This window comes from Anas platyrhynchos, chromosome 7, assembly GCF_047663525.1.
Source record: "Anas platyrhynchos isolate ZD024472 breed Pekin duck chromosome 7, IASCAAS_PekinDuck_T2T, whole genome shotgun sequence".
Taxonomy (NCBI): domain Eukaryota; kingdom Metazoa; phylum Chordata; class Aves; order Anseriformes; family Anatidae; genus Anas; species Anas platyrhynchos.
The window spans coordinates 26933240-26950762 of record NC_092593.1 but is presented as its reverse complement, the minus strand read 5'-3'; the positions used below and the strand labels follow the sequence as shown (position 1 = coordinate 26950762).

At 41.0% G+C, this 17523-nt stretch overlaps 1 protein-coding gene across 7 annotated transcripts in view; it reads right to left on the bottom strand.

Annotated features, from left to right (window-relative positions):
* PARD3B (par-3 family cell polarity regulator beta) overlaps positions 1-17523 on the bottom strand; it is a 399043-nt gene that overhangs the window by 76430 nt on the left and 305090 nt on the right. For 5 of the 7 annotated variants that reach the window (XM_072041061.1, XM_072041062.1, XM_072041063.1 and 2 more), the window contains one exon: positions 4350-4646. The exons of the other annotated variants lie outside the window; for them this stretch is intronic. In XM_072041061.1, coding sequence (XP_071897162.1) covers positions 4350-4646 — 297 coding nt within the window. The remainder of the gene's footprint in view (positions 1-4349; positions 4647-17523) is intronic. 7 annotated transcript variants of the gene reach the window in all.

Genomic DNA, 17523 nt, shown 5'->3' with positions numbered 1-17523 from the left:
ACCGGTTCTGAGGGTGGCATGTGAGGGGCACAGGTTGGGTTGTGCAGAGGGATAGTTTTCCTCATTTACAACTTTGCATTTTGCTAGATTGAACGCGCTGGAAGAGTGGAAGAAATTTTCCATGAGGAAATTTTAATTCTGAAATAAGGAAGGTCAATTTTTTTTGATTAATTAATTAACAATGTACAATCTTCCATACGGAGATAAGATCTTCCACATAATATCTTCTACAGTGGGACCCAACATAGCATCTCCAAAAAACAAGAGCTGGAACAGACTAGGGCTTTGGACTCTACTCCTATGCAATAAAACAGTGATTTCTTTCTTTTTTTTTTTTTTTTTTTAAATCTGCAACAAGATACAGCTCTGAATGTATTCTTGCTAAACAAAGGAAAACTGTATTCGTTTTTGTCAGACCAGCACTTTGAAATTCCCCAAGATAAGACACATAAATAAATGAAGAATTATACTTGGCAAAGAGTTTGGCATCAGACTTTAAATGTTTCATAGTTCTGGGCTGAGCAAATAAGTTGAGCATGTCTCTAGAACCTTTCAGGAGATGTGCTCAGAGTGTTTGGATAAACTTGACAGCACCATGTTCGAGGGAGGAAAAAAGAGGAAATTGCTTATTCAAAACGTGAGAAAGGGTTACAACATGTGACATGCCTGACATTTAAGTGATAAAAGTGTTTTACATATGCTCTTTTGGCTTTGGTCTGACACCTAGGCTCTGCCATGGTGCAACTTAGCACTGTCATGGTACAGCCTTGATAACTAAACTCAGAAATGTGACTTACCACTCATTTCGGGAACATATGGGCCACAGACCGCAAAGCCTCCGCTGCAGGCTGAGGAAACGTACAGCGTCTCCAGCAGAGATCCACGAGTTCCCCAGCTGCACAAGGTGCCTGTGCAGGCTGCGCCATCCTCTAGGATGGCATTTGCATTACAGAAAATTGTGTCTAATTACAAATAAACAGAAAAATGCTTGTTTTACAATGAAATGTGTGATTTTGCTAGCTTTTTTTTTAACTGTCTTTAACTTAACATTCACAGAATACACTGATCATGCTAATGATCTTGCTATACTCATTAATAAGGACAATTTACATTTATATAGCACCTCTCTTAGTTAAGAATCCCAAAGCTTTCAGTAAAATATACACAAAAAAAATAAATCTATTTCACTGAATATAGTCATCGTTGGAATGAAAATCAACAATTGTGAAGCAGTGCAGAAGAACGTTACACAACAGTTGAAAATAAGACAAAGCAAACCCCGCAAAATAAACCAACGCAAAAAAAAACCCTGAGATGCCAGATGCAACTGTAGGTAAAGGAATGTTAGTATGCAAAGAGCAGTGTGAACCAGGTCTGTGCGTGCCCTACGCAGCAGTGCTTGGAGGCAGCAGACATACTTCAGAATGATTAAAGGAACATTCTTCATACACTTGCAGGCTTTTGTTTTCTGCAATAGTGGGATCTCTGTGGGAGATTCTCAGTTTAAACTGGGAATCTACTGAGAAGAATAAACTGGGGACACTCAATGGACTCGTGATGAGAAAAGGGAAGGTGGGTAAGTATGTGAGTGGTGATTGGCACATATCTGACCACAAAGCTTCTTTCTTTACAAATGGCCTCTAATTCTACAAGCCATTTATTATGCTAATGCATTCTTCTGCAAAAATAAAATAAAAGTGAACTTACCGTTTCAAATAATGAGTTTTAATTCTCTATCATAATGACACATAACAAATTTCCAGACCAAAATGCAATAACGTATTCTCTCTGTGTTCAAATCCCCCTTCTAACCCAAGCTGCATTTACTCTAGTCACTGATCAAATCTCCACACACCACATTACAAGTGGAGAGTCAGAGGCAGGAGAAAAAGCCATCCATCTAAAGTAAAATTAATAGCAAAACTTTGAGAGAGCATGCATGCGTTAGCAGGACCAAAACATGAGCTATTACATGACAAATGCATTGATAAATGTTCAACCCTGCAAATGCAAAATAACTTTGGTTTGGTTAATAAGCATCCATTATAACCCTTTCCCATCATTCTGAGGCAGACAAGGCAGTTTTCATACTTGACCCTTGAAAGCAGATTTGTTTTTTAATTAACATGTTACCCAGAGATTTTTCTTTCCACATCTCTTTTCTCCTTTCAATACTCTCCCTCTAGCACAGAAAGATTTCCTTGCGTGTAGTTGCCACTACATTCAACAACTGCTGGCTGAGACCTCACAACACACTGCATAAATTCACATCAAATTATTCAGGTTTGGCACATTTCTGCTGGTGAGTAACAACAACCTTTTTGTCTCTGAGACAAAGGAAATAAAGATTTAAAAAAAGAACAAAGGCAGCCTAATAAGAATCCCATATTTCCTATTTTTTCCTAATCTGGCTAAGCACTATCTACAAGCCTCAGAAATTCAACAAAGCAAAGTTGTTGTGGACTGTTTGTCTTTCAGTACAGAACCAAAACAGATGGAACAGCCTCTCAGCATGACTTCTGATCACAGGTCAGACATGAGGTAACTTTTTTTTTTTTCTTGTTTAGTTTTTCACTAAATTATCGCGGCAGGACATGCAATTACAGATAAATACACAGTAAAACCCAGGATCCCAACTCGGTATCCAGACTTGGTTGGGATTGCGATCATGTCCACATACCAAGTCAAGAGTTCATTCAGTGTAGTTACAGCCACAACATAAGCAATCAAACAAAAGAGGCCAGAGGGAGAGACTGGGGCATTTCTTCATGGCTGCATGGAAAAACAATGTATAAACCACACTTCAAAACTGATGACATGTTTAAAATGTTAAGCTATAAAGTCTCTGTTAAAACTGATATTATGAAGCAACCTTTATGACAACGTCTTACTCCCATGCTGAGTTACATCTGTATATACTTATTTTTGAAAAATCCGTGAATCTGAATTTGGACTCCCTCCTGATGGTAATTCTCAGCTCTGGGTTTCCGAGTTAGCGTGAACTTGGTTTCAGATCCCTTCACTATATACAGATGTTCATGCGACTTCAGTAACAATCACCTCAAGCCTTTTCTAGGAAAGCAAAACACTTTAAATGGCAAAAAGCTTCAATCACTGCTTCTAATTTCACCCACTTCACCCTTATGCAGTAGGGGAAGAGTTAACAATACAGAAGAAGAGAATTAGCAATGCCATTATGCTTGGAAAGGTCTCTCCCATACTGTATTCAGGTGAAAAAGAGAGATACTCGGCCAATTCCTTGCTAGGCACTTAGATTTATGTCAGAAGTATTTTATTACTATTTATAACAAGGACTCAGTATACATTTGTAAGGCACTGTGATGCCACAAACTGAAAACACTCCTGTATCTGTGCTCGCGTATTTCTCCAAAATTAACAAGTGTGGTATCACACAGAACAGACTGAGGCTACAGGGAGACACTACCCATACGTGGGCATGAACTCAAAGCATAAACAATTCCTCAAGTCCCCAATGTCTTTCTCTGTTGGATCTTCTTTTCACATGCACCTCTCTATAATGCCTACACACTCAGATATTGGTTTGAAAAACCCAGCATCAATACATTAACACCGTGATACTAATGAAGACTTATGTTCCTTTAGCCCCAAATTCCAGAAGCATCCAGTTTTAAAACCATCATAATGGTGGGTAATCATCACCTCAACAGAATTTGTTTTCTTTTTAACCCAGGGAAAAACTTGACCATCTTTCTTTGGTGCTATCAACCTGGAACCTTGACAGTAAGGATTAAAAATTGCTCTTTCCTTCCCACTTGGTTATTGGAAAGGCTGTGAAAGGCAATCAGTCTTGTGAAGCCACACTTCACAGTCTGCATAAAAATGCCATGATTCCCAGTCCTCTCCCCAGCCTAATTGAAAGTGCATAATATCACACAGCTGGGAAAAACTAAACTGTAAACATATGCAATATATCATGTTATCATACAAAACCTGTTACTAATAGGCATTTGATGATGAGCAGGATCGAAAGGGATCTGAAACCAGAGATTATTTTTTCTGCAGTTTAAGAACTTTTCCCGAGTGAAAAAGGGAAAAGCACTCTCTCAGCAGGGGAGAAATTGGACTGAAGTCAGTTCATTCATTCTGTTTGTGAAATATGGACTTTTCTTTAATGATTTTTGTTTGACTGCTGCCTTGCTCAGATGCTTTAGGGGCATTGCTGGAGCAAATTACAGTTTTAAGAGGAAATCCATGGCTTTCTAGTCAGTAAATACAGGTGCCTGGGGCATCTGAACAGCCTCCCTGCCCAGCCCCAATCTCCCCTCTGCCAAGCTATTATTGTTTCTAATGCCAGGTGGCAATGTTACCTGTCACCAGGAGTCTGTGGGTAGTGCTGCTTGTTTATTTTTGCATACAATCCTTCCAAGTGCTCCCTCTCCATTGGTGCTGAAGCAGAATCACGTGGATATACAAAGGTTTCTGCTACTGCTGGTGATGATGGCCTGTAAATGCTCGCTGCTGGATACGCCTCTCGGAAGTGATTCACTCTAGCATAATTTGGATCCACCTCATCATCATCAATGTCAGGTCCTCCAGGACTAGTGGAATAATCAAGCAGGCCTCTCAGTTGCTTTTGCCGTAACTCCTGATGCTTTGCACCAATCCTAACAATGAAAAACAAAGAACAAATATGCAGTTGGATCTGCTTCAACAGCAACCACAGACACTGATTCATCATGTAAATTTGGAGCACCAGCTCCAAATCCAACTGTTTAGATCTTCCACTACGCAGTGAACTGGTGCCAGATGAAACAAAATGGTGCACACAACATTTGTCTCTGGAAATCACCTTTGTAACCAAGGTGGTCATTGTTCCGGTGAAAAAAACACAATGCTGAATATAGTGGCTTTTTAGAGGTGCATATGCATATCCGTGCACACATATGGTTTTAATTCTACAGCTGCTCTCCACTTTGCGGTTAATATACCTCACCCAATCCTGAAACATTTAATCTAAAGTAGCCAATAAAATGATTACTGTCCCTTGTACAGTTGACCCACCCAGATTCTTATAAATAAGCTAACTTTTGAAAAGTGGATTAAATGTGAACATTAATGGAGAGATGGCAGAGTTGCCTCAAATCAAAGGACCACAGTTCATTTGCTGAAGATTTATTTTTTTTAATTTTATTTTGGCTGAATAGATGGGGAAATCACGCCTCACTATATACAGGATAGGGAAAAAGTAAAACAGCAAAGAAATTAATAGAAACCTGACAGAGATGAATTGGTGCATATAAGTGAATTAAAGACTATTACTGGCAGTACTCCACTGTGATAAAGCCTTAAGTGGTATTACAAAATGCTGCTGCTAATCAGGGCCATTGTGTAATCTCTTTGGAATAGTAAAACATATTCAGGTAAATTTCAAACTCAGCTGATATTCAATGATTCAACATTCATGCTGAAGGAAAAAAAAAAAAAACACAACAACCTATAGCAAGGCACATGCAACTTCTACTAACTGCTCAGCTACTCTTCAACACAGCATAATTAAATGCCGTGAGATGGATCAAGCAGAATGCTGATCACAGTATGCAGTAAATAGCATTTAGAGAAAATAATGAAGCATGGATGAAAAAATGAAGAATGGAAGAGAGATACAGAAATGCAGTGATTGACAGAAGAAGCCAACATTCATTGTTTACTGTATCTGAAGTACAGCATCAGCACAGAAGGAATAGTATAATTAGTACCAAAGAAGAGTAAGTACAAAGGGTGTAAGCAGACCTGGTTGCCTCAGTTAAGCCTCAGGACTCTGCAGAGTGAAAAATGAAGATGTTTTGAAGAGTTTTGAATGGACATGAAGAAAACAGTTCCTTGAAAGAAGAGAAGAGCCCATCAGGAGCTTGGTGCTGATGATCCAGTCTGGCAGACAGCTGCTATTAAGTGGAGAATGAGATTCATGCCACTTATTTTGTTCCATTAGAACTGTATCATCAAAATAAATGTTTATTACTTTTCAAATGATTTATAGCTTCACAAATAATTCTAATGAGAACAACATGCTTTTCTCCACATACGTCTGAGTACATTAATGTGCACCATGCAGGCTTTTCAGTTAGACCTCTCCCTTATCCATGTGAGGACGTATCTAGTGAGGGTGCCAAATAAAAGGGCAAGTTTTTAATGCTTAAAATGTAGGCATACTTTACAGTGGGATGAGCCTGCATATGATACAAGGCCGTTGACAGAGGAGATGTCTGCTCTCCACTCCATGTTTCCTCAGTGGAGCACATCACCTTTTTTCTCTCGAAATACTTTCTTATAAGGACTAAGACGATAGAGAGTAATATTTTCCTAATACACCATTTCTGCTTTTCTTCAAGTTCTTGATTCCAGCCCAGTTAGTTCATTTTCTTTTATTTTTCTTATTTTTTCATTAAAAGGTCTCACAAAGCCTGAATGTAATCTACTGCATTATTCTTAGAGATTAAAGGTCAATTAGAAGAAATAAACTCTAATCCAAGTGTATCCTTGACACCTCTCAGGTTTCTACACTTAGGCTTCCTAAGAATTCCTCCTTTTTTCTTCCTGGAGTTTCTCTACTCCGTACAATCTCCTCCTCCTTCCATACCCTTCACCCTACTTCTCTTTCGCTTCATGTTTCAATGCCACACGCACTCCCTGTTGTGCATTTGAATGATGGTTCAGGTCATGACAGGTGCTAGCACCAAGTGCAAACTCACACAGGCTATGCCAGTATCTTGAAGTTGTAGCAGATTCTGCACAACGCTTGCTTTATCTGCAAGGGAAATTTTTCAGGAGAATCTTATGGAGGGCACAGCCCAGCATCAATGTGTGATAAATTCAGTTATTAAGGTGTATCTTCTCCCATTTTACTGCCAATTGCTCTGGCTCATCTGGCTGAGGACTTCTTGAGATGGTGAGAATTTAATGGAATTCACAGAACGATGGGATGTGCAGCTTATTCTTGGTAAAACTAATAGTGACAGTGGTATAGACCTTGGTAACAGTCATGCTTTTCTTCATAAAACAATGGACAACGGTATGGGGAGAAAAGTCATCATGGAGGAACTATATATGACAACAAGCTAAAAAGTAGTGGTCATCGTTCATTTCCATCTAAACCACAAACCATCGCTAGCAAATTAGTAATAATTAAAGAGCAGCTGAAAGCATGCAGAAGCCTTTATCCTCCAAGGACTTGTGAATAAAGATAAAAGAGAGATTATACAGCAGAGTTTTGTGGAGAAAACCAGTCTGCCCATGTGTGAAAAAAACACATTCATCATTCACATAAAGGAATCTGTGGCAAAGTTATCACCTGGGACATTTGTGCAAAAAACAAATTTTCCAGGTAGCTCTTCACCAAGAGCACTCATTGTGCTATGATGGGGGTGGATTCTCGCTGCAAATATGGCCTCAAACATCAGTGAAGCGGGGAGGGAGGTCTACATTGCTGATTTCCATCTTTTATACATAAAGAGACTTCAAGAGAAACCCTCTTGCAGAAGGATTAATATTTTACATGTCCCACATGGGATTACATCAGAAATGTAAAAATCTATCTATTTTTGTTTAAAAAAATTCACACAAATAACCATTAGCTCCTGCACTCCTCAATAACTCTGTCTGGCTGGTAGCTGTCCTTGCTTCTCATTATTCTGCTCTTCACCTACTAAAATTCACAAGGCACTTTGAGATTGTTTCTGACTTTCAGATGAAGTTTGAAAAAGATTATTTGAATCTTCTTCCAGGGAAGCTCATGGAGCAGATTATCTTGAGAGTCATCACGCAGCACTTGCAGGGCAAGCAGGCGATCAGGCCCAGTCAGCATGGGTTTATGAAAGGCAGGTCCTGCTTGACGAACCTGATCTCCTTCTATGACAAAGTGACGTGCTTGGTGGATGAGGGAAAGGCTCTGGATGTAGTCTACCTTGACTTCAGCAAGGCTTTTGACACCGTTTCCCACAGCATTCTCCTCAAGAAACTGGCTGCTCGTGGCTTGGACAGGCGTACACTTTGTTGGGTTAAAAACTGGCTGGATAGCCGGGCCCAAAGAGTTGTGGTGAATGGAGTCAAATCCAGCTGGAGGGCGGTCACTAGTGGCGTTCCCCAGGGCTCGGTATTGGGGCCAGTCCTCTTTAACATCTTCATCAATGATCTGGATGAGGGGATCAAGCGCACTCTCAGTAAGTTTGCAGATGACACCAAGTTAGGTGCGTGTGTCGATCTGCTCGAGGGTAGGAAAGCTCTGCAGGAGGATCTGGATAGGCTGCACCGATGGGCTGAGGTCAACTGCATGAAGTTCAACAAGGCCAAGTGCCGGGTCCTGCACCTGGGGTGCAATAACCCCAAGCAGAGCTACAGACTGGGAGAGGAGTGGTTGGAGAGCTGCCAGGCAGAGAAGGACCTGGGAGTGATGGTTGATAGTCGGCTGAATATGAGCCAGCAGTGTGCTCGGGTGGCCAAGAAGGCCAACAGCATCCTGGCTTGTATCAGAAACAGCGTGACCAGCAGGGCTAGGGAGGTGATCGTCCCCCTGTACTCGGCTCTGGTGAGGCCGCACCTCGAGTACTGTGTTCAGTTTTGGGCCCCTGGCTACAAGAAGGACATCGAGGTGCTTGAGCGGGTCCAGAGAAGGGCGACGAAGCTGGTGAGGGGCCTGGAGAACAAGTCCTACGAGGAGCAGCTGAGGGAGTTGGGCTTGTTCAGCCTGGAGAAAAGGAGGCTCAGGGGCGACCTTATCGCTCTCTACAGATACCTTAAAGGAGGCTGTAGGAAGGTGGGGGTTGGTCTGTTCTCCCATGTGCCTGGTGACAGGACGAGGGGGAATGGGCTAAAGTTGTGCTAGGGGTGTTTTAGATTGGATATTAGGAAGAACTTCTTTACTGAGAGGGTTGTGAGGCATTGGAATGGGCTGCCCAGGGAAGTGGTGGAGTCACCATCCCTGGAGGTCTTCAAAAGACGTTTAGATGTAGAACTTAGGGGATATGGTTTAGTGGAGGACTTGTTAGTGTTAGGTCAGAGGTTGGACCCGACGATCTAGAGGTCTCTTCCAACCTAGACAATTCTGTGATTCTGTGATTCTTAAAAGCCCAGAGAACTGAAGGGCTTTGGCCTCAATTAGTGATCAAAAAGCCTAACACAGACCTTGGTACACGAATATATCAGCAGAGGTACAAGCTTCATGGCACACAATGAGGAATTATTACAGGCCCACGTGGGATGACAGAGTGCAGAAAAGCAGGAGGACATTGCAATCAAGGAATGGTCTTCTCACATGCCAGTGCGGAAGGCACAACACACATTCACAAGAAGAGTCCCAACAGTTTCTCAGAAATGAGGAGACATAACATTCTTTGGACCAATACATCACCTGTCCCCTAGGTACTTAAGACCTATCTGAAAGCAAAAGAGTGCGCAGCACAGCAGCATCACATGATTTTTGCTTTCATGTCTGACAGCGAGAGTAATTTGTTCTGCTATCAATAATGGTATATTCTGCACAACAAAAGCTGGAATTAGGTCACCACAATTTTCTTTTGTTCCTGTAAGTAAGTCTACCTTCTTCTACTTCTGAATGCAACCTCCAATTGCTTCCACTATTGTAAGCCAAACCTGCTCAAGAACAATTATTTCCATTCTATATTATACTGACCAGCCAATACCAGGTTATGTCAAATTTTTCATGATCAATGTTTCATCTTTTCAGCACAGCTATTACAACTGCATTAATATTTTGTGTTTCTTTTCTACCCTTCCACACAAATCTATAAAGTTTGCTCTGTGATCTCTTTTTCACTTCAATCCAAATGTTCAAATATATGGAAACAAACTGCCAGATGACTGATTATTCTTTCCTTCTCTCTGTTTGCCTGGATTTCCAGGCCTTCTCTTACATTTTTCACCTTGGAAATTGCTTTGCATTTTTCTGAAGTTTTAAATACGCTCACTGTATTTCAGCATCATGTTTTCACCCAGTTTTAAAGCAATCTTTTTTTCTGCAGCACGTCCCAGTAGGTGCACAGGAATCCTTTACTGAGATATAGAAAAAATAAATGTTGCATTTCTTCTCTCTCTCCTACAACGCTCTGTCAACCCTACAAAGCAGGCCACTTCTGCTGCATCCCAGTCTATTGCTTTTACATTTCTGCATCTTCCTCTGCACTTCTTCCCATCTGAAAAAGCATTATCTTTACTTCCCACCACAAAAACACAAAGAAAATCATTCCAAATCAACACAATTATCATAGCAACCAGCTTACAGTTATTATGAACAAACAGTAATTACAAGAGTCCAAGACTTGAAGCACAGGATGGGTCTGGTTAAACAACTGGTGCAAACTTGTGACAAAAGATAAAATGTCACTCAGCACCACGATGCTGGCAGTGAAACCAGAGATGAGGAGAGGCACAGGTCACCATCTGAACAATTTAGTGTAGCACTGAAGTTTCTACAAACTTCCTGATGAGGGAAGGGGAAAAAAAAGCCTCTCAGAATGAAGGGAAGTTAAATATATTTCCTTTTGGGTATCCCATATCAGTCCTGCTTGCTCTCTTCCGCCACCTGAACACCACGCTCTCCAGTTAAATCACTGCATGACAACTACATCAACTTCCCTTAGCCGTGTCTCTGTAAAAACACAGCCTTTGCACACCAGCAGTCTGAGAACAAGCAGCAGAAGTGCTGCATCAAGCAATGCCCTTTCTATTTCCTGTGACCTACCTTTTCCTCAACAGCATCCAACACATATCCTATCTTCATCTTTTCTGTCACTTTCAAGACCCACTAGCTATTGCTAGAACCTTTCTCTACAGCGAATCATTTCAGTAGAAAAAAGTACTTTGATAAAATATATAAGCTCAATAAAACTATAGGCAACATTTTCAAAACACATTGCATGTTTTGAAAATGAGTTAAATGAAGACAGTATCTAATATGCCTCACGTACTTCTGAAAGTGGGACACAGTGTTTTGAAAACATTTATCGACACCTCATGAAATATTCGGTAGCACACCCCCAGCACTATAAATCAAGTAAATGCCCTCATTTACTTTCAGCCTTCCTACCTGATGTACCCACACGAATCCCATATGCTGACTGTGCATGTATTACCGCATGAAATGCTGCACAAGCCCGGAGTGCAACAGCCACAGAAGGGTTAACAGCCCCAGCAGCTCCTTCCAGCTGCAGCTCAGAGCTCAGACACACGATTGAGTTACTGTGGCTTAACAAGTTATTGTGTTTCTGCTGAGCTACTGTCAATGACCACATATGTATTCGCCGCCTGTGACAAACACAATGTAAAATGCTTTAGCCTGACATCAGTGACAGAGACACTGACAGGCAAAAGCTGGCTCAGAAGACAGCAGCTCACCAAGAGGAAGGCAGCTGCTTGGGACCACCTCAAGAAAACTCCAAAAAAAAGGAGTGGAGCAGAAGTGGCTTGTGGAGCACACCCAGGAATGCTTTCAGGAATGGAATGAGAGGGCCAGGAAAAGCCACACCAGATACTCCTCATCTCTTGGCTCCCCAGAGTGAGTGGCTGGGTTGGGAGCAGGGAACAAGAAAATGTTGAACCTTCTAAAATCCATGCAGAAAAAAAAACTAAAAGGCAGGACTTAGTGTGAGCAGCACAGTAGCTCAAAGAAGGCCAGGGTCATAACAAACTTTGGAAATCAAAGACTGCTTGCAACAAGGAGCAAACAGGCAGATATTGGATGCAACCCAGCCTGCAGCTCTGGAGGCCCAACACCAGCCCTAGCTCGGAAGGAGATGTGCAGGGAGTCACCATCTAAGGAGCTATCGCCTTGGGAGCAGTCCTGCCACCCCCACGCAAGGCTCAGGGTGTCTGCCACCCAACAGGAGGCACGAGAAGCTGCTTGGAGGCACAAACAGCCACTAGATCTGATCGCAGTGTAAGGACAACAGGAGGGGAGCTCGGCCCAGGAGACACCATGGGCTTTTACTTCTGCAAGGCTGCATTTCACACCAGAACAGCTTTGGAGAGGGGAGAAAAGAACAATCAACCAGAAACATGACCATGACAAAAAGCACAGTCTTTACTGAGGCATTTGAACATCTCCCTTGCACGCCCATGAGCTCTGGGATGTCCTGTCAGCACAAAGCCTGGCAAGAAAAAGCAAAAAGCTCACAGCTTTCTGGCAGCACAAGCCCCACCAGAAGCACTTGTTTGGTGACAGTCCCATGGAAAGCAGGGGCAGGAGCACTGCATACTGGCTTACTGGTGCAAGAACACGAGCTGGAGGCAGATGCTATGTGAAATGTGCTCCAGCCCACCAACATTAGAAGTGGTGGTGTAAGCCCTGTTGCGACCATGCTTTCAGCAGCAAGTTAGGACAGAGTCAAGTCCCAGCAGGACTAGGCACACGTGCCACTTCCAGATGCCTCATCTTGTATCAGCAGTGGCTTTTAGTGCAATTTTTGCTAGTTATTTACTGCAGTAGCAATGGCTTTTCCCAGTACTTTCTGCTAAGCTGTTACAGCTTCAGCTTTATCCATGTTTTTATACACAAGTATGAAATACCTATGAGATTATGGAGTATTCTCTGTTTATATCTCAATATAAGGTAAAAATTGATTAGCACAACCTGTAGCTTGCAACCCAGAGTTGCCAGTAAGCACCTGTGACCAATCTGTGTCTCTGCAGAAAGGTTGCTCTTACTTTTGAGGGCACAGAGGGTCTATTGACAGCACTGAAGTTGTTCAATGGATCCAAAAAGGCAAGTGGTACTATTTCTTCTGATTTCTCAGGGAAAGCACAAGAGCGATGCTTTTTTTTTAAAAATAAATAAAATAAAAAAAAAATAAGCCATGCACTGACTGTGCTTAGTACTGAGCAGATACAAAGAATGACACAGTTTAAGCCCCAAGGTGCCAATCTAAGTAGTCAAACACAACTAATGGACAAAAAATACACTTGCTGACCAAACGGTGTATTTTATAATAGTGAAATACTGAGTGGTTCAGGGACCTTGTTTTGTACTTAAGATGAATACAGAAACATTTCTTGTAAGGTAGATTAAAAGCAACAGTCTTTGTTGAAGAGCAAGCATATATATGAATAAGAAAGATGCTGGCTAAGTCAATGAAAGGTATTCCTGGGGGAGAAGGAAGAATATCAACAGATAAAACATGCAACAGAAACAGGGAGGGAGCGATAGGTCTTTTAGGAGAATTTCTATCCTTTTCACAAAACAAGGAGCAGAATAAGAGCAGGTGAGTGTGTGTACAAGCAGTTTGAGGTGCACCTAAACTCTGAAAAAGAACCTGATCTTTAAGTCTTTTGAAATCATTGAGATGCTAAACATTTTCCCATTCATTTGGTTCTTCCTTGTGAACAGCAGAATAAAAGCTGCTGCACTGATTTTTTCCCCACTCATGTGACTCTCCCCGAGATCTACATACCGCAATGATTACTCAATTTACATCTGATTTAGTATCTTAATACTTCAACTGTGATTTTACATAACATTTCTGCTTTTGTCTCTCATTTACCTAATTCATACATATATTGAGTAACGGGTTGTCTAGAGGAAAGCAGCCTATTTCTGCAGGAGGTCACTTAGATTTCCATTGGGTTTAATGTTTTAATTTCTTTCTAGCTGCTAGCAAAATATATTTTGGTAACTAAAATATTGTATTTTCATTCATTTACATAATAGTGGACTGAAAACATCCTGCCTTCAGATATTCATAAGCCATAATCACTGATGGGAATGGATATATTTCACTTGAATATCTGAGGAAATAATTTCAGTATAGTGCTTTTAATTTTTTTTATTTCACACTCATTTTTCAGACGGGCATGGTCTATAATGACATTAATAACTTGATTCAAACCTGCATCTTTTATCAGGAAAAGATTCACTTATATTTTTTCAATCATCATCTAGGAAAACTCTAGAGGTAGGCAAGTCTTACAGCTAAATAAAATAAAATAATAATAATAATAATAATAATAATAATAATAAAAAAAAAACAGATATCCATACAACAGTATCTAACTTAGCATTACCTTTCAGGGCATTCTGCTGGAGGCATATTTGTCAAAAACATCCTCTCCATAAACTATGCAATTGTTTCTTCACTCTATCTCATTCTATTGTGCTGAATTTGAACAACTTATTTACAATTACAGATACTAATTACAGGGAGAAGCACAGAAACAGTCTTGGAAATAAATAAAAAATAAGGCATCTCACAAATTTAAAGGAGTAAGAGACTAACTTGGGCTAAGATAGATCTTGCAACAAGCATTAAGTGGCCCAACAATCAAAACCACCAAGTTTTAAACACAAAACAATGCCTATTCTGGAGAACTATCCTATGCCTTCCATGTAATGCTGAATTGACTGAAAAAGCTGCCCTTTGATAGCTGTAAGCAAAGAAACATGGGAAAGAAAAAACTAAGAAGGAAATTTTATGGTCAATGTAGCCTAAGTTTATGACAAACTGAAGATGAAACATAGCCGTTTCATGCCACAAAACAAGAATTTTGCAGATGACTAAGTGTGAGCTTTGGACAGAAAAGACAGATGGCTCAATGTTCTTCCATTTATCTCAGGGGTGACAGGGAGTGATCACCAAGTCACTCAGGATCCTGCCCTGTAAAGAAAAATTTTGGTTCTAATGAGGTCAGTGCGTTTCTGCTCATGAACTTCAATGAGAGCACGACTTCACTTTTGCTGCTAAATCTAAGAAAGTTTCAGCAGCTCTCTTTTTTTCTACATTAGTTCTACATTTGGTGAATTGCAGCAGATTACTAAAAGCAAATTATCACATTAAATTCTGTATTTTACTACATTATGCAATTTTCTCTGCTCGTAACTATCCTGTGTTGTTTTCTGAAGTGCCAATTTCATTGAAAAAAAATAAAATAGGGTAGAAGGAACCCTCTAAAGGTCACCCTGTTCCATCTCCTGCTGAAAAAGCAAGGCTGACTACACTACCAGGTTGCTCAGCCTCTTGTCAACAGGATGTTCCTTGTTTTGTAGCAATGTGGATTAAATAGTGGAATCATTCCAGGTTTGTCAAAATTCCTTCTTTAGTATCTTTCAACTGAAATGTTCTGATGCCTTCAGGAACTTCAATCTCCTCCTGTAAGAAGACCTTGTATCTGCAGGGACTTTGCAGACCATAAGTAAGTTGTGGGCCTAGCTCTCTACGCTGATTTAAAGGGATTCCCAGGCTGCTATGATTTGTTCTTTTCAGTAAAAAAAAAAATCTAGGTCAGGTATTCTGCACATCATACCTGAGGAAGGACAGCAGAGCCTGTATTAGGTGAGTACTCAGCATGCCTAACACTAGTCATTGTGCAATACTGGGCTCCAATAAAATGTCTGCCACATAACGTGAATTTTACTGCAGGTTCATGTTTTTCAAACCCCAGAACCTACCCACTACCTTCTGTTCTGAATTCACCCACCCACATGTGGCCCAGAACTTTGTTCAATGCTCATTTGTGGCCCACACATCACCTGAGACCTGGGATCACAGCACTTCCTGATGAACCTTGAATCTAGCATCTAAAATTAACTCAAAAGGAGGATGTGATGACACAGGATCTGGCAGAGAGTTCAGCTTCAACTGTACAAATCATTAAGTCATACACCTCTACTGACACCTAGGCCAGCTGTCTTTAAATCTATGCCACATTATTTTTTTCCAGAAATCAAAATCCAAGCAGAAATGTGGCCTCTTTAGGCTTCAACACGCCAATGAGGTACGCAACAGATGCACCTCAAGAGATTACTTTGCCCTACCACCTTCAGGAAAGAAAGTAGATTTAATTATTTATAATACTGTAGTAATACAATGTACTTGGGACATCTCTGCACAGGTACCTACCATGTGCAGCTCCCACTCACCTAGTGAGACCTCATGAGTTTGCACAACCACCTCTGCAACTGCATACATACTGTGCCTTAATTTGAATTAAATACTTGTAGTGGAAGGAGCAGGCCTAGCTCCACATGATAGGATGTATTTCCCGTTTCCTTATTCTACACTCAATGACATCAAACCTGGAACCTATTGAACAGAATATCCCTGTTGGAGAACTGGAACAATCCCCGTCTGTCAGTCTGGGCTTCACATTTGCTCTTGTTTTTGTTGTTTTCCTAATTACCAGTCTTGGACTAGAGAGCAAAACCCAGCTTTGACCGAGCAGAGAAGACTTCAAGCTTTTCAGTTACTTTGGTTTAAGCTTGCTATGGAGAATCACACATACAAACTGACTTCCTGTCCATCCCCATGAATGGTACTTTCATTTTTTTCCACTGGAAATGGGAACAGGAATTCTGCGCTGTGGCTTTACTTCAAAGCGCCTGCCAAGGACTTCTGTCATAAATCACAATTGGAAGGACAAGGTACGAAATGCAGCTTCCAAGTCATTCTTATGCTCTTATTGATTTTGGGGTAGGCCAAGAGCTGACCTACGGTCTGTACTGCATCTAAGAAATCCCTAAGCCAGATTAGTCTGTCTCCTAGAAAGCACTCTACTACCCAGGCTGGCTAGTACACTGGCCAGTTTCACTGTATTAGTTTGGTCTTTAAAAGTTTCTAATAACAGTATTTCTGTTTTACAGTCTAATTTTTTAAAACACCAAGCAATGAAGCTCCCATACATCCAGAAAACACTGCACTGGCATGTCCACGCAAGCCATTGCCACTGGGCTGCTCGGACCTCGTGGTTCACTGGGCAGGTCGCACAGCTTGTGAAAAGTGGTCTCCAGAGCAAAGTGACACCAGTGCCTCAATGATGAGCAAACCAAGGACACTGATGAGACTTTGGGTCTTACTTAGAGGGCACGGCTATGATAACTGGAGAGGGCTATTTTCAGCAATCTCCAATACATGGAATAGTACTGCAATAGTTTAAGAGAAGGACCAATTCCATGTGCCATTTTGCCATCCACAGTGCGAAATACTGAGGTAGGACTTTCTGGGATCAACTCACAGCCTAATATTTTCATACAAATGCCCTCCAGCTGTGGATTAGCCCTATGAAGGAGCTCACAAACTGCTATTTGGTTCCGAATTCCACGTCACAACCTGTGAAAGGTAAGTGAGAGTCATCTACCTCAGCTATTCATAACCACGCATCAGTTTCTCAGTGTTCAGTGGTAGTCTTTTATTACATGTTCTGGTATGCAGAGCAGCAGCAGACCTAAAATGAGCATCATTCAGAATCAATGGGTTGGGATTAATCTGTCCTCCTGTCCAGTGCAAGTGCTGCCACAGTAATAAACAGAAATCTGATAACTTCATACTGTCAGCAAAAAATGAAACTATGACCTTGACCTATGCAACATCATCCACTAACTTTTTCATAACTTCAACATACCATACTACACGACTATGATCTAATAAGAATCTAAAAGTAATTAACTGGAATTTTTGAAAACTGAAGCTTTAATCAAATATGTATTCTTATCAGGGTTGCAAGCCAGCAATAAATTGAAACATTTAAAAAACTGGGATCCAATCC